Below are 25,705 nucleotides of genomic sequence, written 5' to 3'. Positions count from 1 at the left end.
AATTAGAATTAGAATTAGAATTCAACTTTATTGTCATTGCACATGCACAGGTACAGGGCAACGAAATGCAGTTTGCATCCATCCAGAAGTGCTTTAGTGATATAGATATATTACAATATATATTAGCAATAATATAGATATGTGAGTATATTACAGAAATGGGTCTATTATGGTATGTTATAATGTACACGGTATGAAGTATGTTGTGAATATTCTATAACTATAAGTATGTACAGGCTGTAGTGAGTACAAGCTATGTACAGGATATGAACAGGATATAAATATGAAAAACTATACAGAATATGAAATAAATAACTTTACAGAATCTGAGATATACAGCTATACAGAAATGGGAACTATGCAAGTTGTAAACAGTTGTAGGATTAAAGATTATCGAATGTACAGAATGATTATTTACACAGAGCTATACAGTAGTGCAGTTAAGATAAGTGAGGGTGTAGATAGTTTCTACAGAGGCTATATAAAGTGCTAGTGGTTGTGAGTGGTGGTTCAGTCCATGTTATTATTGTGTGTTTGAGGGTACAGTTGTCCATTGTGGGTGTGTGTATGTTCAGTCCATGAGTTTAACGTGGGTCAGATGTCAGGAGGCAGAGTTCAGGAGTCTGACAGCTGTGGGGAAGAAGCTGTTCCGGTACCTGGTGGTCTTAGTCCGGAGGCTCCTGTAGCGCCTCCCAGAGGGCAGGAGGGTGAAGAGTCCATGTGATGGGTGACTGGGGTCTTTGATGATTTTCCCAGCCCTTTTCAGACACCGCTTCCTGTAGATGTCTTTTATGGCAGGAAGTGGTGCTCCGGCGATGCGCTGGGCAGTTTTCACGACCCTCTGCAACGCCTTCCGGTCCGAGGCAGAGCAGTTCCCGTACCAGACTGTTATACAGTTGGTCAGGATGCTCTCGATGGTGCAGCGATAGAAGTTCACCAGGATGTCTGAGGACAGGTGGTTCTTCCTCAGAGTCCTCAAGAAGAAGAGGCGCTGGTGAGCCTTCTTGACCAGCTTGGAGCAGTTGGTCGTCCAGGTGAGATCCTCGGAGATGTGGACTCCCAGGAACTTGAAGCTGCTCACACGCTCCACAGCCGTCCCCTTAATGTGGATGGGTGGATGTGGGTCAGCATTCCTCCTGTAGTCCACGATGAGCTCCTTGGTCTTCTCGGTGTTAAGCAGCAGGTTGTTTCTGTCGCACCACTCAGCCAGACGATCCACCTCCTCCCTGTAGGCGGCCTCATCGTTGTCACTGATGAGGCCAATCACCGTGGTGTCATCTGCAAACTTAATGATGGTGTTGGAACCATCAGCAGGTCTGCAGTCGTGGGTGAAGAGGGAGTAGAGGAAAGGGCTCATCACACAGCCTTGTGGTACACCGGTGTTCATTGTGATGGTAGATGAGCAGTGGTTATCCAGCCGGACGTGTTGGGGGCGGTTGGTCAGGAAGTCCAGTAACCATTTGCAGATGAGGGAGCTGATGCCCAGATCTGTTAGTTTCCTGATGAGTTGTGAGGGGTGGATTGTATTGAATGCTGAACTGAAGTCTATAAACAGCATTCTGGCGTAGGTGTTGTTGTTGTCCAGGTGTGAGAGGACAGAGTGCATTGCGATGGAGACTGCATCCTCTGTGCTCCTGTTCCGGCGGTATGCGAATTGGTGGGGGTCCAGGGTGGGGGGGAGACAGGATTTGAAGTGTGCTAGGACCAGTCGCTCTAAGCACTTAGTGATGATGGGGGTGAGTGCTACTGGGCGGTAATCATTGAGGCAAGATGGGTTGGAGTTTTTGGGTATCGGGACGATGGAGGTGGATTTGAAGCAGGCCGGTACCACAGCGTGGGCCAAGGACAGATTGAATATGTCTGTGAGCACTCCTGCAAGCTCCCCAGACATATTCATCCTGTTAGCAAACAGGATGACTCGAAATCCACTTAAGACTTCTTGTCCTCTGATGTCTTCTATTGGTTCTTCGCTTCGCCATGAAGAACTTTCTTTTTACAGAACACTTTAGGCACAAGGCTGCAATGTGAAGTCCAACAAAAGCATTAATAAAAGTGATATTATTATTATTATTATTATTATTATTATTATTATTATTATTATGTATGCTTTTATTTTGCTTTAAAAATGCTTAAAGTGAACTTACTTAAGCAGACTGAATATGCCACTGAGCATAGTGTCACTGTTTATCAGTTTATCATTGGCTAACTTGCTTTCTTTGCAAAGTTGAATTTGTAACGAGCTTATTTACAGGTGTAATCGGACTGTGTTTTTATTGTATTTTTTTATGCAATTAGCTTGAACATCTTTTTTCTCTCTCTGATGGAATCATTTTTTCTGTGGGTCCCCAGCAACTTGAAATCCTTGTAAAAACTTATAATAAAATAAAATCCTGCGCATACTACTACTAATACTACAACTAACAATAATATAAAAATATTTAATATAAAATTATTTATAGCTTAATGATGATGAGCAACATTAACAATATAAACACAAGCTCAAAATAACCTTGTAATCAATAATGCCACCTAAGTTTTCATATTTAAATTTAATTAAGTAACTCTGTTGTATAAATATATGTTAGATTGTGACTCAAATCACTCTCTATTTTTTTAAACAGAAAGAAGCACACAATCTAACGGGGACTACCATCTTGCGGTCAAATGGTGAAGTACAAGTACGGATGGTTTATTGTAGAAGCTCCACTCTAACCCTAATTCCAAATACTTCTGGAGTTGGATGCAAAAGCTACATAAACTGGGCAAAGCGTACAGTTTTGATGATCGAAATGTTGCGTGAAGACATTTTTAAAACAACAAACGTGATTAAAGCACGTGAGAGAACAGTGCGTGTTTGCGTGCCTAGCATTAGTATTACGACTTGAGTGAAGCGCTGCCACATAGACGATCTGTCGTGGCGGAAATTTGTTCGGTGTCATAGCAACGATCAACATTTCTAAAGCGATTAAAGTGTCGACGAGCACGGACAGTTAATAATAACGACAGGAACTGTATGAGTACGCACACACAGTTACTAATGACGCTCCACGTACTTCTTCCAGGAGATAATTAGCGTTACGATCGTAACACAGCAGGCGGAGGGTCGTGTCACGGTGTTAGCCTGTGACAGATGGCAAAGATGCTGACTGAAAAGCTCAGTTTGACTTGTGACAGACTCCTGTCACACCGGAAGCTCGCATGCTGTTACTCTTATTTTAGCATACCACAGCACGGCAAGGAAGTGCTCGTTTACAGCACAAGGGACGGACAGCAGAAGGTTTGTTAAGTAATTTGTTCGTGTCTGCACCATGGTCCGCACTCTGGCTACAGAGCGTCAGAACAATTTAATACATCTGAAAAAAATCATATATATACAAAAATGTCATTAAAAAGTATTTGTTTGAATGTTTGACCCACAGACATGGATTCCTACTGAAATGCTGCAGCGAAGTTTACAATAAATACCAGATTTGCACGTTAGATTTAGCATATCATGGCAAACTAAACAAACAGTTCATCTGCATTCAGACAACTTTCTTTTTCGTTTCTTAATTCACTCGTGCCATGACCGCGAAACAAGCCACGCGTGGACAGATTGCTCTTCCTCTTACATGACGGACTTTATTGTCATTTTGCCAGCCAGTTTGTTTCAAGGTGAACTAATCTGGAAGAAACAGTGTCACTAACCTAAAAAGGCCAGCAGGTGGCTGTTTAACCTCTCTTTCTTACACATTTACTAGCCCTGGGCCAGATTATGTGGATTCCAGCATAGTACATTTAAAAATGGCAAAACCGGTGAAACCTTTATGCACAGACAGGCAAACAAACTTTTATACATTATCCACTCATCTTTTATATATTTTAATGTTGCATTTAGTCACAATCACAAATGGCCTGGTGTTTTTGTCAGACAGTAGGGAACCTACTAAATAGATCTTTGTTTAAAATTGTGCTAGAGTCAAGGTCATGTTTGTCACTTTACAGGCGATTAGCTGTGAATTGTAATGGATTGTGAGATACATGAGCTGCTATGTCATTGACCTTCTTGACCATTGACCATTCATGCTTTACTAAAGTATTTTTTTTTCATAGCCCCTCATACTAACTGGTCACCATGGTGACATCAGTGCCCTTACTTTTGGAAAAAGAAGCAGTCCTGTTATCCTCTGCTCCGCCTCTGCTGATTACATCATTGTCTGGGATATTGAATTGTGCCAGAAGAGAACACAGGAGGGTAAAGATACATAGTTCTGTGTGTTTGACCCTGAATTGTTGCATGCTGTGAGCAGTGCTCTGCAGTAAAGCGTTTCTCCATCCCAAATCACACACATTTTTCCCCATTATAGAGCTCTGTTTTGCAATGTTGCGGAGCCACTTTAGCACACGCTTCATATCACGTGATGTAGTGAAAATGATCATTTTCCTGTTAAGTTTAAATGTAAGCAGACAAACATTTTGGTTTGCAGGTAAAGTTGCAGCTGGAACAGTTATCGGGACTTTGCTGGGGGAGGTTGTTCATCTTTCATTTTGTTTCTCTGATGCACGAGTGGCTGCATGCACGGGAGCAACTGCATGTATTCTCAGCTCAAAGGTACCAGATGATCATGCTGCACGTCTTCCACTTGGTCAATGTATTTAAGCTAAAGGGTTGTAAATGAACTGGTTTTTATACTTTCTACTCTACCTGATCACTCACAGCACTTTTAAAACATGTGCCTCATTCAACAATTCACATTCACATTCATACAACCACTTTTTTCTATGCTCTGTCTAACATTCATACACATTTACACTCTGATGGATGCAGAGAGCAACTTGAGGTTAAGATCTTGCGCAAGGATATTTTGCATGCAAGCTGGAGCAGCCAGGGATTAAACCTGATTTTAAGATTAGTAGATGACCTGCTCTGCCTGCTGAGCTACAGTCACCTCATTGACTTTTAAAAAAATATTTACTACAAGACAGTAATCACCACTTGTTCTTACTCAAGTTTTACGGTTGTTTTTTCCACATCAGAGACCAGAAACTATCCATACCTTGACGGGCCACCTGGGACCTGTAACATCAGCAGAGTTCTGCCCCTGGAATAACGATATCCTCGTCACCACATCAGAAGACCGCACCTTTAGGGTATTACTTTAAATTTTACACTTTTTATTTAGCCACAGTGATGTGTAATGGTTTAGAAAAACAAATTGTGCACACCTTACTTGGACTTTTAGCTTTTTACTTTTGTCTCGTCAGGTGTGGGATTTAAAAACTGAAGCTGTTTTCTTCCAGTCGTTTGTGCTTTCAGGTATGACGTAAATATTTTAAATCATGTTGGTGAAGCGGTAAACATTCATTCTTTTGAGCTTCGCCCCTTTAGCCTGCAATACTCTTATTCACTTTGTACAGTAGAAATGATAACTCTATTTTAAAACAGGACTATAAAAACTGGGATGTCAGATTAGGCTGTTGGTTAAGGATTGGTATCTCTTTCTGGGGTTTTCTCCCTTCTGTACCCAGGGTTCCTGTGATAGAAGCCACTCCATTAGCATAAAGTAAATTAGTTATGATTATTCAACCATAGTTTTCAATTTTCTAAAATTTGAAGGTTTGAAAATATTGAACTTCCTTAATCCTTTAGCCTCTCCACTGCTCACTACATACTTCTTGGAAGAGGACAGGCATCTTATCACCGGTTCAACTGATGGACAGGTTAGTGACTGAGGTACGCGGCAGCTCAAAAGGCTCAGACACTGAAATTCCACGAGCTGAAAGACAACTGTCTGTTTTAGGTGTGGTGCTTTTCTCTCAGTGACGACCACAAGTGTCACCTAGTGACCAAAATGGACCTTGAGAAGATGGAAAAAAGACATCAAATGCACCGAGAGACTGTGAGCCATCAAGCAGGTGACGCGACATGAAACAGATAGTTCTTTAAACTAGTTGGAAAAGTTCACTCAGTTACTTTTATGCTACTTTTGGATGTTTTCTTCCAGGGTGTGTTTTAAAATCGTCTGCTGATAAAGTGGAGACTTCAAAACCTGTTCTCAAAATGGCTTTATGTAGGCCTCTATCAGACATCAATGGTGACCAAGAAAAGTAAGTACAGCTTAGCTGGAATAGGTGCCTTGACCCTTATTATAACTTCCTTTAAACTGGTAAAACTACATAAACTAAACAGTGTGGATGAATGGATTCGTTCACAGAGTTGTAGATGTAGTTTACAATTAGTTTTCAATCATTAGTCACAAGAAAAAACTAGATCTAAGCCTTTCATTTACTCGTTTCTTCCCTCTCAGTGGATCATATTGTTTGATTTTAGCACAAGGAAGATCTGGTTCTCTTCATTTTTGACAGGGAATCTTAATAAAGCACGACTGTCAGCTATATGTATTCTCAAGGGCTCTATTTTGTTTATTATTCCACAAAGTGCAAATGGTATGTCATCCAGGAGAATATTAGCAAAATGATTTAAAACACAATAAATTGGGACACTAGGGAACTAAAGCATGTTATGTATGTTTCTCACAGTGCAGCTTGATGTGCCAAACTAAAGTAGCTCACGGGCTTTGCTCAAGTAAGATTCCACATAGTAGTATGAAAATAATGATGCACAAAAATGTAAAACCTTCCAAACATAAATTGCCCACAAACTCAAAACCTCAACATGCAGCCCAGAGCAGGAAGTGGATAAAAGAGCAGAGCGACTGTGGCTCAGGGGGTTGGGAATCGCATCTGTAACCGGAAGGTCGCCGGTTCGATCTGTCCTTGGTCGTTGTGTCCTTGGGCAAGACACTTTACCCTACTTGCCTACTGGTGTTGGCCAGAGGGGCCGATGGCGCGATATGGCAGCCTCGCTTCTGTCAGTCTGCCCCAGGGCAGCTGTGGCTACAACTGTAGCTGCCTCCACCAGTGTGTGAATGTGAGAGTGAATGAATAGTGGTGTTGTAAAGCGCTTTGGGTGCCTTGAAAAGCGCTATATAAATCCAATCCATTATTATTAGCTCCTTTCTTCTCTGTGGTATTAGTTTCCAGTGTGCTGAATGTATATAGTTTAGACTGCATGAAGTCAAAGGTAACTTGAATCAAGGCCTATACTTTTATGGTGTACATGTCTTGCCACTTCATCACATCAATATGTTGATCTTTTGTGTCGTTTGTCTGACCCCAAATGAAAAATTCTTTTTGCGAGAAAACCCCTTAACATGGTTTTTCCATATGTTTCTGTTTGGGGGCCCTGCAGTGACAACAGCTGGTTTTGTATTGGAAGCTCTGATGGTCTGTATGTGGTTGATCTGGCTACGTCTGAACTGGTAACAGCGCTATATTTCAAAGGTAGGCTGCTGGGGACATGCCTTCTCCCATCTTTCTGTCTTTCTTTAAGAAACTCTGGTATGCCTCCAATAAAACATGTGGTTTCCCCTGAGAGATTCCACTGGTCATTTCTTTTTTGAATGTGATAGCACATGATGATGAATATGATTTTTGTTCTTGTAGATTACCCTAAGCTGAGCATCACCATGGCTGGCTCATGGACCATCTCTCCAGGGTGTGATAACTCTGTGAGTATTTCCATTAAAATTGCCTTTTCAGCTTGACTTCTATCATTAATACAGTGTTGCTGGTATTGTTTTTAGTATAAAGAGATAGGATTTACTAGTTAGGATAGTGCGATATAATGTTTTTAATGTGTGTTTGTCTGCAAACTGATTTCATTGGTGTCACAACCATGTAACATGCAGTCACTGAACTTTTGAAGGTTCTAAGTAGAAATTAAAATAAAGTGCAGCAGTCTATTTGTAGACAGGCCAGAACAACATCATAGAAAAAAGTAGATTTCCATAGGCTTTTGGATAATTGCCAAATATAATAAACTCTGTAGGAAATAAATGTAAACAGTTACACGTATTCTCAGCAGGAGAATATTAACAAATTAACTTTTATGATTGTTGGAGTGTAAATGCACCCACCACCTCTCCCCATGTCTGGCACTATATCTGGTATGTAAACATACAATATTTTTGAAAATGGCTGCAGCATTAAAACCGATCCCTAAACAGCTTTGCTCTGTTCTTTTCTTAAAACTTCTGCTAAATAACCAAGTTTATGGTTCACCAATGGCTAACTTTTATGTAAAACAGTAGCAATTATTTAATGTTCTCTCAGTCTAACAGCTTAAAACACATGTTTATGTATATATTATTACTACAAGAATAGTGTTTTTTATTTTATTAAAATTTTAATTGATTGAATTTATTTCCCACACAGATGCTGATGTTAGTGAGCTCTTTGTTTACCCCATGTGTGGTCATGTTGGAGGTGCGTCTATATGACCTAGGAAGGCCCTTGGCTTGTGGCAAAGGATTTTCAGTGTTCCCAAGGTAAAGCTGGAGTTAACTGAAAAATATTAGGTAGCAATACAATATTTTAATGATCTACAGTGACAAAACCTTTTTTTCCTACTCACTTCATCTTACTGATCAAAACCAAAATTCAAGTTTAATAGAACTTGATGAGGGACACTGTGGCCTTGTAGTGTAGCTACTTGAGGTCTAAAACTTTGTTTTGCTTTTTATTTTTTATGGGTAGTATAATAGCAAGCATTTCAGCTACTTGTTTTGTGAAAAATAAAATAAAAAAAGATTAAAAAAAAGTCTACAAACGACAGACAAAATAAGTATTTTTTAACTATTTGAAATAAGCACAAAACTGCTCTGGCTAGTGAGTGATTGCACTTTATACGATTCTAAACTTTTAAATTTGCATACGTAAGCTAACAGTCACAATAAGATTACTTTTTAAATGCCAAATGTTTTAAATTGTCCTCTGAGAAAGAAGGAACATTCATTCAGCCATTACCCGTAACTCCATAAATGATTACCTAGCAAAGTCCAGCAGCACCAATAAGGACTAATTTCATCAACGTAATGTGCTTTTTGTCTGCTTTAACAAATTTGCTATTTGTGAGCCAAAGCATAATCATTTGGGATAGTTACAACTTGCAAAAACAATGCCTTTATACAGTTTTGTTAGTCTGGTCATTTGAGCTTATATATGATTGTGGGCTGTTTTTTAAAGTTGGCCTCCTGCCTCTAATGCCCTCTGACTCTGACATTTCCATATTAACTTCCTCTATTACAAACATTCATGCCATCTGGTTTTTCATGAGTCAACAATATCATGGCATTGGAAATCAGAGGGGCTAATAATCCATAAGAGTGGAAAATGCTGTGCTCCTCCATTTCCAGTAACTCCCCCAGCCCTCCCCTCCATTTCACCCCTCTCTTGTTTTCAGTTCTCCTCCGCTGCCCAATTCTCCCCTCAATACTGAGCTAAAGAGGAAGGAGCCCAGCCATCCTAAAAAGAAAGGTCAGCATCCCCGAACACTCACCTCTCACTTATACTCATACACACAGAATAAAAAGAAAGCTACTACTATCTGAAGACTTTGAGCTTTAAAAATGTGACCCTTTTTGTGGTTTATTTCATGACTGGCTCATTATCTGTTTTTTGTTTTTTGCTTGACCACATATAAAAGCCACTTTCAACAGCTCCCTTATTCACAAGGGCTTGCCACAGCAGGTAGCACCGCATATTTGATTTGTCAATTTTTTATTTGATTTTATTTAACAGGTCTTTCCTGATGCAATCTCGGGGGATTTGTTCCTCTTAAATTTTACTATTGGGTTAATAAAAGTCTGCTGGGCAATTTCAGGAGTTACTGAGAACATCTTCATTATCTGCAAACATTCACAATTTAAAGATTCCTTCCCCTCATTTTGTTGGGGTTTTATACGACTGTCTGTTTTCATAAACAGGTACTTCAGTTAGAGCAGCACATGCAGACTGATGGTTTCTTTTACATTAACCCATTTTTTTGACTGGCTGCTTCTTCCTGTTGTGGATTCATAGGTAAAGTGAGCCTGTTTGTGTTTCTCTGGTGGACCATTAGGATCACAGATAAAGTTTATGATTGGGATCTGGCGACTTAGAACTGTTCTCCTGGAGCGACCTACTAAATACTGACATTTACATACATACATCATACAGAGAGGTAGTGCTGAGAGGCAGTATTAGCTGTCTCCTCACAGCTGGAGTTGAGGAATTTGCCAGTGCCAGACTGTGCAGGGGGTGTACTGAAGAGTCTAGAAGTGCCGTGCGGCTGCACTGTCAGACCAAAAACCACAAACGTTTACACACTAACCCAGCATGCTGCTCTCCATGCATTCTGTATTCGTAAAGTTATCTACACAATTGTATACAAATTATGCAATAAACCTCCAAGATCCTTGGAAATAGAATTGTTCTTCCATTGCATGTGTGCAAGACCACTGAAGGTTTCTTACACATGCACTGAAGACTCCTGGCTTTTTGAGATGATTATAATCAGCTGCTGTTACTTTTTGCATGATGTGTACTATAACCCCTGAGTGCTGTTGCTTGAATTAAGTCATTTTATAGAAAGGATTTCAGGGAACTAGTAAAACAGAAGGACTGAATAAATTGCGAGCAATGCACAACACACATTTTCCATAGAGTGATCAGATCAGTATGAAAATACTGCAGATGTGAATCTGATTCATTTAGATTTCTCTGTCAGGGAGAATAGACAGCTTTACTGTTTGACCTGAGGTGTCACAAATTATTAAGAATAAAATGAAATAAAGAAACAAAGAAAGGCAGATGACATGGAGCACAATAGAGTTCCCTCCTTGAAGCACTAGAAGCCATTGGACCCTAAAATTCCCACTAAACTGCAGTGATCTACAGGATCTTCTCTCACAGAATGAACAGAAAATAGTGCAAATAATGAACTGAAAATGATTGGACCCACTGTATGAGTTGTATTTCCCCATAAAACATTGTGATCCAAGCTATATTAATTGCCTCCACTGTTTTGAAGATGTAAAATCTTGGATGGCAGAGAAAAAAAAATTCTGTGATTAAAGAGAGATAGAGAAACTGAGGTTCTCAACGTCACCTTGGTCTATACCTAAATATGTGGGCATGTAGTTTTACAAGGTATAAATACAAAAGAACAGTTACCTTGATACAGACCACACACTGTGGCCTTACTTTAGCTTCATGTTTGTAATGTAGTTCTGTGACAGCTTACTAAGGTGCCTCTGATACTTTTAGTTCTACTCACATTGCTGTCTGCTACTGTCTGCTCTTCTCATCACAGGTCAGTACAGCTGTGACACAGCTAATGTAAAATGAGGTTGACTGATTGAGAACATGACTTGGTTGGCTAATTCTTATAAAACAAATAAACAAACAAAAGAGTATCGGATGTTTCAAAGGGGCTCTTGTATGTGCTTTTTTTAAGTTCAGCTAGAATAGCCTTTATCTGTAGCAAGCCATTTTGGCTCCCTTTATGTAATTTTGTTTTTATTTGGCTTCCCTTCATTAACAACAGGTTGGTGGGTGGGCTTCTGTGCTCAGATCCAGAGATCTGTGCTACAAATGACCATATTAGGGATAAACAGAGACGAACGTGGAACAACTATTAGATTCTGAGTGTTTACAGCCTGAAACCTGGATCATAGGGATTCCTTACATACACATATGCTGACCTCAGTGTTTGAATATTTGAATAATGTCCTATTTAGTAACTCAGGAGGTAAACAGGTAAACACCTGAGGAGAGCATACAGCTGTCTCACTTTGTGAGCAGAAAGTTTTGGGGTGTTGTAGCTGTTCCATCAGACAATGAACATCCTGATGTGCTGAACCAGACTAAAGGATTTGAATATTAAGAAACATCTTTGAATAATTTTTGTCATTAGGCTAATTCATAATGAATGCCGTAAAACAAGCGCACAGCAAACTGCTGTGATTTTACGCACATATGACTTTCCTTGGAAATTTGTCTGAAACTCTCACTTTGCTTCAAATAACTGTCTACTGTAAAGTCAGCGTAAATTATGGGATTTTTACTGCCCCGTAAAACTAAAGCACCATTATATATCAGCAGGAGATCAATAGGGCCATTAAGCAACGCCAAGTGATTGCGTCTCCATTTAATTGGCCTAAAATGCTTACTTTTCAACATGTAATCTGTTCTGGAGCAGCAAAAGCTACTTAGTATGCCGTCTCACAACACATTGGAGAAGTGGAAGGTGGTTTTGCATGTAAGCCACCAGTCTCACAGAACTTAAAAGGACTAATGCTTTACCTAACATTTAAATACTACATAACTGTTGTGATACCAGGTGAATTATGCAATTCAGGTTTTGTACACTTAAACATGTTTAAACATACAGTTATGGTCAGAAGTTTCCATCCTATCATCACTGGCACACTTTGGGCACCTTTGTACCAACTGAGCATCATTTAAATGCTACAGTTTGCACATTGGATGGATGCTTCCAGCAGGATAAGCTTGGAGTTCACTGTACTCAAATCAACTCCACAGCCAACAGATCTCAATCGAATAGAGCACCTCTGGGATGTGGTGGGATGGGAGATTTGCTTTATTGATGTGCAGTGCAAAAATCTGCAGCAACTGTGTGATACTGTCATGTCAGCATGAACCAAAATCTCTAAAGAAGTTTTCCATAACCTTGTTGAATCTATATAGTCACAAATTAAGGCAGCTCTGAAGGCAAAAGAGGGTTAGGTCCAGTATCAGCAAGGTGTACCTAACGTGACCAGAGAGTGCGTACGTATATATACGCCTGGCCCTGGAGACTATATGACCTTTTCCTACTTCCCCTTTGTTTGACAGAAGAACAGTTTTTGGAAGTGCTTACAAATTTTAATGGCTGTGGAAAAAGTGAGCTCATAGTGAACCATCACCCTTCATGGCTTTATGGATACACTTAATGCTTACAGCATGGAGTGGTCACCCAGAAATCTTGAATCCTCCTTTTAAAATATGAAACTGCTTCACGATACTGGTAGATATATTGTCATTTTAGCAATATTAAAGAATCTTACCTCATCCTGCCACTGCACCATCTATTGATTCGTGTTTTAGAAATGCAGACATATGTACTCGTTATAATACACACTTCTTCGCTGGTGTCCTAATGAGCATCTTATCTTTCAATGAAGGAGGTGTAAAGGACCAGCCTCTGGTTTTCCACTGTAAAGTGAAGTCATCTGGATATACTAGTGCCCCGAGGTATGATCACAGAATAACTTTTTGCCATATAGATAATCAGATTACAGTTTATTGGTCTGTCCAAAGTTTAAAGCACTTATTCGCTTAATTATTTTTTAATCTCATATTTCCTTTTTGTTAGGTAAAATATAGTTGCTATATGTATATATATTTTATTTGGTTGTTTGTATATGTTTTTTTTTTTAAATTTAGTTTATCTTCTTTTCAGGAGGATCATGTTTTCACCCAAAACAAATGTTCAAAAAAATTCTTCCTCTAGGAAAAAGGCTGATGGAAATACGTAAGCGACCTAAGCTAATTTCATTTAAAAGACAGTGTTAATAAAATGTGAATAGTGAACATACTTTTGCCATTTAGAGGTTCCCTCCTTAAAGATTACCCAGCAGACGGTGTGGCACCGGCTATCCCGTGTGCTGATGTGAGCGTGAAGAAGCATGTCTCATGTCTTCAGTATTCAGGTAGGTTAATATGAGTAATTTTGTCTTTTTGTCTATTATTATTATGTGTTTTTAACTATTATTTAAACAGTTGAAATGCTAAAGGTTGAGGCTATAAGTCAGATTTGGGATTGTATTAGAAACACCTGCCAATGTCGAACCGTTAGTAGATCTAATAACTGTCGACTGCATGGAGTATTGTCCATCCTGTGCTGTAAGGGTGAAGTAAGGTAACAATAATTTATGAAAAATAGCTGGCAGTATATTAGAAACAGTTTCACTGTTGCTGTTTTCTCAAGATGAATGTTCCTCTTTCAAACACAACATTTCACAGTTGTGTCTTAAAGGCTGCTTTACTATTTTTGGCTGTAATAAATCAGCTGCGGACTGAAAAATCCTAATAAAACAATCCCGTGTTTCCTTGTCTCTCCCAAGGTGATGGAAAACAAATCCTGTGTGGTCTTGGAGACAGCACACTGTTACTGTACAAGTCCTGCCTTACTGGCGCTCCAGCTGTCTACATAGGTGTGCGATGCAGAGATGAGTACCTGTACTTTTGTTTGATATTTTTGTGTTTCTCATCAAAAGAGGGTTTTTTTTTATGTTCGACATACAACTTCTTAACTGATTCAAATGATGCTAAGGTTTAAGAGTTGGCACCTCACAGAGATAAGAAGGATGTTAATAATTATAAGTCTGCTCTTGGCTTGGATAACTCATTTGGGCTCTTCTGAATAACCTGAACCTACTCTGAAATGGATGCATGGCTTGACATGAGAGTTTTAAAGAAAATTCTAGTTAACTCACTAAGCTATCACTGTCAAAAACTAAACACTGAGCTCTCTGTTACCAGAATAGTGTGGTTTGCTTATGTTCCAGAGCAATAATTGTTGAAAGGCTCACATTCTCTCCTGAGACCTTTTAGGTTTAAACTAAGCATATGTCGCTATTATATACAGTGTGAAAGATTAAAGCATTTCTGAGACGAGTGGTCCCGGGCAGTAAAATTAACACTGACAGAGAAAGAAAGAATACCCCTGCATGTCAGGCATCACTCGATGGCTGAAGTGCAGCTGGATCACAGGTCTCCAGAAGGGGGCAGCAGAGATAAAAGGAGAGAAGCTGAGGTGACACGTAGGTCACCACAAGCATATTCTCTTCTGTCTGCCTGGCTCTCTTAGCAGTACCATAAAAGTAGATGTTGTAGCCACACTCTGTATTACCAGGTTACTAAAGTCGTGCCTTCTTTTATCTAGGGCATGACAAGCCAATAAGCAGTTTGAGCTGGAGCCTTAGCAGACGGTGGTGGCTGAGTGCGTCAGAAGACCTGTCACTCCAAATCTGGACTCACTGTAACTCAGAGCCTGCCATTATTATGGTAAATCCCCAGTGAATGTGCATACACTTATACCAGTGTCTTATTTTTTTTTTCTTGCTTTCACTCCCTGTCACCTTAATCTCCCATCACAGCTACATGGCCTACTTTAAGCCTTTATGAAATTTCCCTCATTCCTTGGAAGTCCAAGTTCTAACCATAAAAACCAGTGTAATAAAGACCAGCCAGAGTGACCTCATATTGCAAAAATGTCCTCTCTCCGAAGGTCTAAAAAAAATTAAAATAGATGTAGAAGTTCAATAAAATGACTACAGATAACTAATAGATAGCTCCACACATTTGTCTTGTGTTTTCAAAGATCAGTGTGATTGTTGGAAGGATTTTAGTCCCCTACAGATCTCCTTCTGTCATTCCGATGTGTTAATGGTTAGGTAAAATGTTCAAACTTTTTCCATTTCCATCTGTGGTTCATAAAATTCAGTCATAGCACACCTTTATAATAGGACAATTTCTGTGTAATGATCAGATTGTATCTTGGACATGTTTGTACAGAACTTGCTCAATTCAATGTTTCCACTGCTAATTAGAAAACTAATGGAATTTAAAAACAAGGAGGCCAACACAGAAAGCCAAATTAATGCAATTATGAAATAATGTGTTTCTTGGCGCAGTGATGGCACTTTTGTTATCGAAGCCTCAACTGAAGTTGGAGCATCCAAAACTCTGATCGTATGCAGACCCTCCTTACCTCACTGGGTATCATATTTAATGGGACACTCAGTTGCTTTGTCATGCCAAGTAAAAACAAGGGTCTGTCCTTAAGCTCCAAGGTCTCCCCATATCTGATGCTTATCATCCCTGCTTTGTTTCACTCAGTTAGACAGTTTGGCTGGGTCTACAGCCTTTGACTGCTTGGTATTTTTGTGAAACAGCTTGGCAATGAATACAAGTCGTTTCAGGGACAAGGGCTATGTCTGGGTGAGCCAGGATCACAAACGGCTTCTGAGAGTTGCAGTTGTGAGAAAAAGTTTGTTAAGTTTGTGTTGATGAGATGTGGTCTGGTATACTAGTATAAGTAAGTATAAGTAAGACTGAAGTAAAAACTGAAGTAAAACTGAAGTCTTGCAAATGTTTTAATAATTAAATAAAAAAAATACTATTAAGGCTGATTTTTGTCTCTGCTAGGGTGACAAAATGTTCTCCAAACCCATTAGAGGTGCTCAGTTTTATTATCTCGACAAATTTGTACTTCTGGCATCCGGACCCTCTCTGTACCTGTACCTGTATAACCTGGACATCACACGCGATGACATAAAAAGGTAATTGCAAGTGATTCATACATGTAAATAGATACACAACAGTTTACCATGTGAACCTTATAAATGCTACGTAAACTATTGGTTTATGTATGTATTTTCTTCATTGGTCTTCAGCTGAATTCCTATATAATCTTTTTTGTCATGAAGCTGTATACACATGGATGTATTGTGAAGAAAGTGAGACAAATTCAAGCTTTTTTCTCCTTAGATATCATCAACGGAGTGTCAGCAAATTGGCTGGATGCTTTGCGACAACATCAGCAACAGACATCACTGCCTTGTCTGCGATCAATGATTTTTTCTCCCGTATCCTTCTTCCTGTTGTTACTGTTCGTACAGCAGAGGTGTTTCAGTTCAGACTGCACATACACAGACATTTCCCATGTCATCCACAGCAGTTTGTCTATGGTGTCTTTAGATGTTGCCCCAGGGCTTCCATTGTGGATTCTACCTGTGAATGAATGAGGTTTTCTGTAGTTTATTTAGGAATGTGAGGAATTTGAGGGTTTACAATGCATTTATTTTCCAATAAATCCACTAATAAGAGGTCCTCTCAGGAGCAGTTCTGCTCCACTTTAGTTCACTTTGCCCTACCATGTACAGAACAAAAAGAATATGCATATAGGGTGATGACATATGTAAATATGCAGATATACATATAATTGGAATTCAATCAAAATGTTTAGTTTATTTATTTTAGTTAATTTAAAAAAAGCAAAAAAATATTGTACTCATAAATTTGCATTGATAATGTATGGCTTACACTATATGTATTCCTTCTCATAAACTTAGAATCAGTCTATTAATAATACGAAAAAAGTAAGATACAGTAGGTTTTTTCAAACTACATACGACCATTTCACATTTGTACATGTGCATTTGCATTGTCTCTTTCTAATTATGTCTTCCTTCTTCTCCACCATTGTTCTCTCTTCTCCCTCATTTTCACCTCATCCTCTTCCTCCTCACCTCACCTTATCTCTTGAACCGAAGTCAGGGATCTAACACATGCAAAGATGCATAAACGTGCTTTTTTTATTCCCAGTATTTGTGCAATTAGTTATTGTCAGCAGATAAGACATGCGACCTTCCCGTCTCAGCACAGCTGACAAGCCGGCTAAACAACAATAACAGCTGGTTGTTACAGCATTATGCCAGCAAACATTAGACTTGAGTGTCCTAAAAATCACACTTTCCCTCTGAACAGTTTGCTTACATTCGTGTAAGAGTTTATTCACTTAGTGTCTAAAAGTGTTTGATCTATTTTTAAGAAAGTTTCACTAACAGCAGCATTTATTAACAGAAAAGGTCAGGATATCCTCTTATCAGACTCTTTTCACAGAGTTTTACTGCTTCCTCCATAGTAAATAGACATGGACACATATTGACAGCTGAGGTAAACCGTGAACTGACAGCCAACACTCATTGCAGATGAATGGTAGCCACTGCTATTTGTCCCGAAGTGGCCACTTTAGCAAGGATTATGCACTTGAATTGGGAAGGGTAAGAAAACAGAAAACTGAAGTTTCATTTGCTATCTGAGAGCATTTAGACTCATAAGTGAAAATTGTCACGTATAACCAACAGCATTTGTGAGCTCTTTTTCTTAGTGAAATGGATCAGTTGCATAGACAGAGTAATGTTAAGTTCTTGTGGAAACTGACCAGTCTGTCAGAAATAGCGACTTTGTAATGATAGCTGTGGGATGCAACAGGTTTAAATCATAAAATTGATTGGTCATATAAAATAATGGCAGCCTTCTTAGGTCAAAGTGTGTATGAAATATTTTGGATTTTTAAAACTGTTACAATATCTCATGAGATTTTAACACTGTTCTTTAGTAGGAGTGTCCGTGTACACCATAATAAGGCCTACAAGGCCTTCTTTTCATTTCTGTCTACTTACATAAAACAGCATGGAATGAATTAAGGTGTCTACAGGAAGGCAAACCATTGTATTCAGTTTCTGACTGAATACATCACACGGCCCTAAAAAGCTACCAAGGTTGTAAATGATAGAAAATAGTTGATTAAATATATGTTATTTTTGTTTGAGGTGCTGGTCCTCTGAGAAAAATGTTAAAACATTACTTAACAAGCTGTTTCAGACATTGTTTTGGTGTGTGGGTCAGATCGGTCTATTCAAGTATTTGACATGAACAAAGGCACAGTTGCCTCAGAGGTGCCTGATGCCCACAGCAGAGCCATCCATTGCATCACACAGAACAAGGTGAGGCGATTCGACTGTTCATGTGAAAAAAAAAACTACCCTTGATGTATATGCATGTATTTGTCTTGTGTAATAGTAATTCCCTTCAATTGTATCTTTGTCTAATACTATTATATATCATCTTGTTAATAGAATAGAATAGAATAGAATTCAACTTTATTGTCATTGCACATGCACAGGTACAGGGCAACGAAATGCAGTTAATCACTTAATACCCACCAGCTCACCAGTGAACCACTTAGCGGTAAAGTAATATTTTGTCCACATGCTAAACCAGAATTGTTTCAAAAACTGGAAGATGTTGCTTTTTAAATCAAATCTCTTATATGTATTTGGAATTCTGTTAAAATATTTCCATTTGGGTATGCGGTATATTTGAAAATTCAATTTAAAGAAGTAGATGTGAACCCAGCTTTATAACTTCCTGTATGATTATTTCAGCCTTTATGCATGATTGTTTGTAATTGGTTACGTTGTAATGTCAGTCATCACAGTATATATAAGCGACTTACAGTATGAAAGTGTGGAGTTTGTATGTTGTCCCTGTTAATGCATGGACCCTGTCCAGGAACTCCAGCTTCCTCCAATGTTTGTCTCCTTGTGGTGTACTGGTACGTCGTCAAGGGTGTACCCCAACTCTCGCCCTGTGACACCTGGGAAACGCTCCAGGCTCTAAATCAAGTGCTTGAACAATTTATTTCCAATTGCTTCTCATTTTAGCAGATAATGTAAGATAATTTAAGACAAACAGCTTTAGGTGTAAGTGTTGTGTAAGTTTAAGTGTTTAAAAATGTCTAACCAGACAACCCAATCCAAAAAAAGGTTCATTCTGCTCATGTGGACGTAGCTAGCTATTTCGTCACTCATCCAAGTGACTTCCACAGTGTCAGTTGAGGTTTCCCCAACTTTATAAACAGTACATTTGCATAATCATTGACTCTAGCACAACTGACTAATAATGGGCTGACTGCAAATTGTCATGACCATTGGTCACATAAATGGCCTCCTTGACTCCCCGCTCAAACCAGCGTTCTTTTTGGGATGTCCTCACCTTAGATAATTGAGCATGATATCACGGATAGTAACAGATAGTCCACCATCTCCATTTCACACATGAACGCATGCCGACGTTGCAGTAAGTTGCCGTCACGTGCAGTGACAGCCGAGGGAGATATTTTATTCCAAGCAAACATGAAAATATTCACGGGGGAGCGTCTCCCCCTGCTGGTAATGCAACTTCTGCATGTGTGTCCATTTCACGCTTTGCCTAGCCAAAGCGTGAAATGGACACGGTGGACTGGCGTGTTAATTACACGTTTTGTCATGTTACTGGGTTGAACCAGATACTTATTCTTGATGGCATTACCTTGGCCCCCAGTAACGCTGTGAGGAATTCTGGAGTCATTTTTGACCATTTTTGTCCTTCAGTGTGTATGTTAAATAAATATGTACGACTACATTCACACAATATTATCTAAAATTAGAAACATCCTGTCTTAGAGTGATGCTGAAAAATAGTCGATGCATTTATTACTTCATTGTTATCAGGGTGTCCTTAAAACCCCCTGAGAAAAGCCTTCAGTTGATCCAAAATTCTGCAGCAAGGGTACTGACAGAGATTAGAAAGAGACAGCATTTTTCTTCCACCCTGGCTTTTCTTAGAATCAAATTTCAGTTCCTTCTCCTCACATACGGGATGTTGAATAATCAGTCCCCAGCTTATCTTAAAGACCTCATAGTACTGTATCACCCCAATAGAGCAGGCTTACTTTCAGGCTCCTTTTCTGTGGAAACAGCTCCTAATTTGGATTTGCAAAACAGACACCATCTCTACTTTTAAGATTAGACTTAAAACTTTCTTTTTTGATAAAGCATATAGTTAGGGCTGGATCAGGTGACCCTAAATTCTCCCTTAGTGCAATAGGCCTAGGCTGCTCTCTGTGTGCTTACACACCTCTCTGCATTTAATCTTTAGTTATTCATTTCTGGCTCTCTTCCACACTATGTCTTTTATCCCGTCTTCCTCCCATCACCCCCAACCTGTCGCAGCATATGGTTCCCCCTGCTTGAACTTGGTTCTGACGGAGTTTTCTTCTTTCCACAGTCGCAAACTTTTTGCTCACAGGTGGTTGTTTGATGTTGAGGGTTTTCTCTCTTGCATTGCAGGGTCTTTAGCTTACAATATAAAGCACCTTGAGATGACTGTTGTGGTGATTTGGCACTATATAATTGAATTCAATCATTGCTTGGCATAAAGGGACAGAACGCTTTACTAAAAAAGATTTTTCACCCTAAACCATAAACATTGCACTTATCCTGATAATGATAGTGTTCTTTAATACAAATGCAATTTTTTTTTGAAGGCACATATTTAAGTTTTGATGTTGCTGAGCGTTGTCAAATCTTTTTCACGTCTTTTCTCATTCATAGTCTGACTAAACCTAGCCTTAACCTCCAATCTTTGATAGAGGCAGAGACATCTCCTCAGTCCATACGCAGATTGGATGACGTTGAGATCTAACCCACAAAGCGAAGAATTTGCTTGACTTGGAACCGATTACTGGTGTGAGCCTCATCTTCCATTTTACCCTTGAAGGGGCTACTATTTGGCAGATGTAATAGTCTTACATAAGGCATCTATGAGTGTTTTGCAAGTTACGTAAGGCACAAGACACGGATCGTTTTTGAGGCAATAAAAGTGTTACGTTTGTGGTGTGAATGAAAAAGGTCATGGTTAAAAACAAAAATCATGGTTATACAAACATTTCCGTGACAGACAGACAGGACATGCCATCATCAGTATCATTCATCTTGAATGTTACTCCGTAGCGCAGGAGGATTAAGACTGCCATAGGGGATGGCAGGAGGATGATGCTGGATGATGGCCTTGGAGTAAAGCTGTTCCATGATGCAGTCTGGGTTTATGTGGCCTTACTTCCACATCAGTGTCTTGAACCAATCTGGACTCAATTTGTTGGTGTCTAATAAGTAGACAGCTTGGGCTGGCGTCCACATCTATTATAGTGCTATGAAGAATATTGCTCACAGTGAAACTATAAAATTCATTTATTCAAGTCTCATTTATTTATTCAGCTTATAGTTAGCATTTTTATTGCCTCACATGTTACAGTGACATGGAGGGACTGGTATCTCTACATACAAGAGTCATAAGAATGCTTGCCAGCTTTGTAACAGCAACAAACCCATTAACTTTTATTATAAAACATATATAAAAATAATTACCTATTGTACAGATGCTCATGTAACTTAGTAGATGCAGAAAAGTATATGTTTTGGTGTGAAGGAGGCTTGTACCCACTGACCCTTAGATACTGACTTTGGTCAGTATCTAACTTGCTTTAGACTCGGGCCAGCCTGGATTAGCTGGATACACTGCACCTTGTGGTATGGATGAAGTGCATTAAAGCATTCAACTGCAATTCACTCTTGCTCACAGCTGACTTTATTCCTTCAGCCCAGAGGTGCTTGTTCTTTGTCACGCTAGCTATTGTGTGCATTACATTGCGGAAAGCCTGTGGTGTGTTGTTTTTAGCTTGGCTATTGATGTCACTGTGGGATTCTCCGCCTGGGGGCCTGAGGGGCCTTTGGGTGCCGTAGGATTAGTAGCATTGCTCCTGCTTGGAGTCTACGCACATTTTTTCCCTTCACTATTGGTTTTCCTCCTGAGGCTCACCAAACATCAGGAACTGCATTTTGAGAAGCAGCTTTTCTTACTTGAAATTTCCATCGCCTTTTTGACAAAATTCACCTGGAACTCATCACAGCGCAGGACTTCTCGGAAAAAAAGAACTGGAAATGCCCTCTCAGGCTGCCGTTCTCACACTTTCAGTGGAAATCTAAACAATCCCCCCCACCGCTTCTTTCTCTCTCTAACTCTTTTTCTCTCCGGCTCTCCCTAAGCTTTTCTCTCTTACACATTTACCTATAGCATTCAATAAGTGGGTCTGAAAGAGCTGTGTGGAATAGATGGATAGATTTGTAGTGGAAGTTCTTTGCTTTTCTATTTAACTAAAAAACAGTGATGACGCTAAGACACTCCCACCTAACCTCACTTTTGCTTCCGTTTTTGTTTTTACAGCCCAGCGTGATTTTTTTTTTTAAACATCACCTTCTGTTTTGAAGTAGTATACATTATACTAATAGTATAATAATAAAAAATTTAGGGAAAAAAAGAAGATTTATATCCATTTTCAGGTAAAGCTTGTGCTGACTAAGCTGTTTTGTTCATTGTGTATCATTAAAGGGATCAGCGTTTAGCTCACAGGCTCCAGATTCATACAACCTCTTCCTGACCAGTGCTGTCACTGATGGTATGAAGATTTGGGACCTTCGAACACTTAGGTCTGTATTATTGTAACATATTCTGTGCAATTTGTATTGAATGTACTTGTAATATGATCATAAGACAAGGAAAATGGTGCTTTATAATCTACTGTAGTCTACTGTAGTCTCTTGCTTCTTAAAGGGAAATCATGTTCAAAACCTATTGTATCAGTAGCTAATGCATTTGCAGTAAATGCATTAGCAATTACTGCAAATGCTGTAAATGCTACTACAACAATCTTATGTAGTAAATGATTTACTACATAAGATTTCTTTTTGCAAAAGTTTTGAGCAAAGTATATAAAAGATCAAGTAACCCTGATGTCACAGATCAGTTTGTCAACTGTTGTTTTGTTTTTTTTTTTGTTTTTTTTTAACATTTTAGTTTTTTAAATAGGTAAGCATAGCCGACTTTCTAGATGGTATTTCACGGGTGGATCACAATCTGATTGTACTTTTCGGCGTTCATATTTTCAACACCATGAGCACTGTTGTATCAGTAGCTAATGTTCTCATTGTTGTACCTCCTCTGTACACATTGACAACAATTTAAACTAAAAATGTCAAATTTGGAGTCATCAGTATGAAAGAATTCTTTTCAGATGCCTCTTCATCTTTTGTGCTGCACTTGTCTAGTTTCCACTGATGTTTTTTAAGGGCATACTGCACAACATGTACAGACATGCCAAGTTTTCAGCTAATAGCTTTGTTGGAATTACATTGTTAGTACAAAAATACTATTTTAGATCTGCAAAATTCTTTTATCTTTAGCATTTTGATAAAGCCAGATAAAGAAATGGGAAGAAAATGTGTGTCTTTGCAACTGGCTGCTAGTAACAAAGTGCCAAAAGATAAAGATGAAGACACTCCTGGTCATCCCTTGATTTAGTGGCTTTTTTATGCTTAAATGATTCAAAGGTAAAAGTTAAGTGGTTTAACAAACAAACAAAAACAAAAACATTCCTCTGAAGACAGTCAGGTACAAGCATTGGCCTGAAGCCTGGATAACTCTTGCACAAGACTACTTTAAGAAAGGATTAGAATGTCTCCTTGTTAGCAAAATATAAGGAATTGAGGGCTAGCTCAAGATGTTCTCCTAATACTATACATTGAAGGAAGTGATAGTGATCAATATGCTTGGAAATTCTGAAAATGTCTTTTTCATTATGAAATTATTTTGCCAAAATTTGTAACATTCCTATTCAACCTTTATCACCTGTTGACAAACCTGGATGAAGGTTGGCTTCTGAGTCTAGTGTTATTTCACCAAATCCTCCAGATTCTCATAAGTCCAAGAACGTTAGGGAAGAAATCATTTTTATTACACTTCTTTTGTTGAGACTTTAAAGATGACCTTACATTCGACTAACTTCAAGATTTTCTTACACAAACATTCCTCAGTGATTTGGATTTTTTTTTTCCTTTCTTCTTTTTTTTTTGGGCCGAGTTGAACGGCATTATTAATTATTTCATTCTTTCATGTCTGAAGCTGCTTCCATGTGTAACTCCTCTTCCGTCCCTCCATCAAATCTTAATGCTATCTGATAAATATTTGTGGCTCGTTTCTAGGTCAACCCCTCATTTTAAGAGGTTTTATCAAACATCCCTCAGTACGCAGAGTTCTTTGGAGGTGAAACATACGCATGGATGAAAACAATTAACGACTATTAACCACAAAACATGGCACCAGGCCACTAAATAAATATTTCAGTCTTGTTTACTGCTAATCAAAGTAATCAAATCAGTGTTAAAAATTGTTTATCAAATATCTTTGCAGGGACCCAAAATTCGAAGTTTACTAAACTTGCGGGGACCAACAAGTCCCTTATGGGGACAAAATCTATCGCCCCATAAGTTTAAAGGCATTTTTGAGACTCAAAATGTGGTTTTAGTGTCAGGGATACAATTAGGTTATGCGTTCGGAATAGGGTAAGGGTTAGGGCTTTGCATTCACTTTTAAAGGTTAGGTTTAATGCAAGTGGCTAGGGAAAGCATTTTGTCACTTAGATGTCCGCACAAGGATATGAAAACACGACTGTGTGCGTGTTTGTGTAAGATTGATGAACTGACCCTTATATGTACCGGGACATTTCAGATATGTGACGCAAATGTTGTCTCTATCCCATGATAATTGTAATGGCGTTAAATTATTTCAATAGAAATGCACAATAGTTAAAATGGAAATGTCTTTTCATCGAAAAATTTTATGCGATGATGCACTGAATTTGTGCTGACAAGCAGAGAATAAGATTACTCAGGAACTCAATCAGACCAGGCATTTTCTTAGAAGGTGCTGATTAAATAAGTGGTCATGTTTCGTTTGACAGCTGCAGGATTGCCAGGACAGCTGTTGTCCATCAGCACGTGATGACCATGGCCACTTTGCCAAACAATTAGTTTAGTATACTGTATAGATCCACTATATTGGTTAAAGTACTTTTAAAGCCATAACCTTTCAGTCACCACTTGTATTTTGATATGTATGCAATGTTCCAGTTGAAGGGTGTACACACCAGCATTAAGCATGATTCAAAATCGATGACATGCCAATTCTAAAAATAGAGAACAGATGGTGATCTGCTTCTCTTTCCATAATTTAATCCGTCTGAATATATGTGAAGAAATACATAAACAATGTATTTACATGAAGTAATATTAAGAAAAAGCCAGCTCTTATCTGATATGCTCTGGGGCAGTTAAATATTCTGAAATTCATTGGCAGAATATAATGAGCTAGGATTACCCTGCTGATTACCTTGATGATTACACCGAATACCCAAGTGGATTCAATAACTGTATTGGCTCTCACTCAAGAGGATCATACCCTCTGGTGTAGTGATCTGCAAAATGCCAGATAGTTATCACTTACACAACATAGAGTGTGTATGTGTGTAACTCATCTTCCCTTCTTCAGTCAAAACATT

General features: G+C 38.9%; 1 protein-coding gene across 1 annotated transcript in view; it reads left to right on the top strand.

Annotated features, from left to right (window-relative positions):
* The first annotated feature begins 2,939 nt into the window (after positions 1 to 2,939).
* Positions 2,940 to 25,705, top strand: part of wdr27 (WD repeat domain 27) — a 46,330-nt gene continuing 23,564 nt past the window's right edge. The window contains exons 1-21 of the mRNA XM_004556009.3: positions 2,940 to 3,277; positions 4,093 to 4,234; positions 4,467 to 4,591; positions 5,017 to 5,130; positions 5,245 to 5,296; positions 5,630 to 5,700; positions 5,781 to 5,895; positions 5,985 to 6,087; positions 7,232 to 7,323; positions 7,486 to 7,550; positions 8,257 to 8,369; positions 9,284 to 9,357; positions 13,047 to 13,116; positions 13,325 to 13,396; positions 13,474 to 13,574; positions 13,989 to 14,078; positions 14,810 to 14,931; positions 16,075 to 16,208; positions 16,417 to 16,514; positions 18,316 to 18,437; positions 22,702 to 22,799. Coding sequence (XP_004556066.3) covers positions 3,131 to 3,277; positions 4,093 to 4,234; positions 4,467 to 4,591; positions 5,017 to 5,130; positions 5,245 to 5,296; positions 5,630 to 5,700; positions 5,781 to 5,895; positions 5,985 to 6,087; positions 7,232 to 7,323; positions 7,486 to 7,550; positions 8,257 to 8,369; positions 9,284 to 9,357; positions 13,047 to 13,116; positions 13,325 to 13,396; positions 13,474 to 13,574; positions 13,989 to 14,078; positions 14,810 to 14,931; positions 16,075 to 16,208; positions 16,417 to 16,514; positions 18,316 to 18,437; positions 22,702 to 22,799 — 2,120 coding nt within the window. The 5' untranslated portion in view covers positions 2,940 to 3,130. The remainder of the gene's footprint in view (positions 3,278 to 4,092; positions 4,235 to 4,466; positions 4,592 to 5,016; positions 5,131 to 5,244; positions 5,297 to 5,629; positions 5,701 to 5,780; positions 5,896 to 5,984; positions 6,088 to 7,231; positions 7,324 to 7,485; positions 7,551 to 8,256; positions 8,370 to 9,283; positions 9,358 to 13,046; positions 13,117 to 13,324; positions 13,397 to 13,473; positions 13,575 to 13,988; positions 14,079 to 14,809; positions 14,932 to 16,074; positions 16,209 to 16,416; positions 16,515 to 18,315; positions 18,438 to 22,701; positions 22,800 to 25,705) is intronic.

Source organism: Maylandia zebra, linkage group LG13 (genome assembly GCF_041146795.1).
Source record: "Maylandia zebra isolate NMK-2024a linkage group LG13, Mzebra_GT3a, whole genome shotgun sequence".
Taxonomy (NCBI): Eukaryota; Metazoa; Chordata; class Actinopteri; order Cichliformes; family Cichlidae; genus Maylandia; species Maylandia zebra.
The sequence above is the reverse complement of the archived record's forward strand: the minus strand, read 5'-3'. Positions and strand labels throughout refer to the sequence as shown.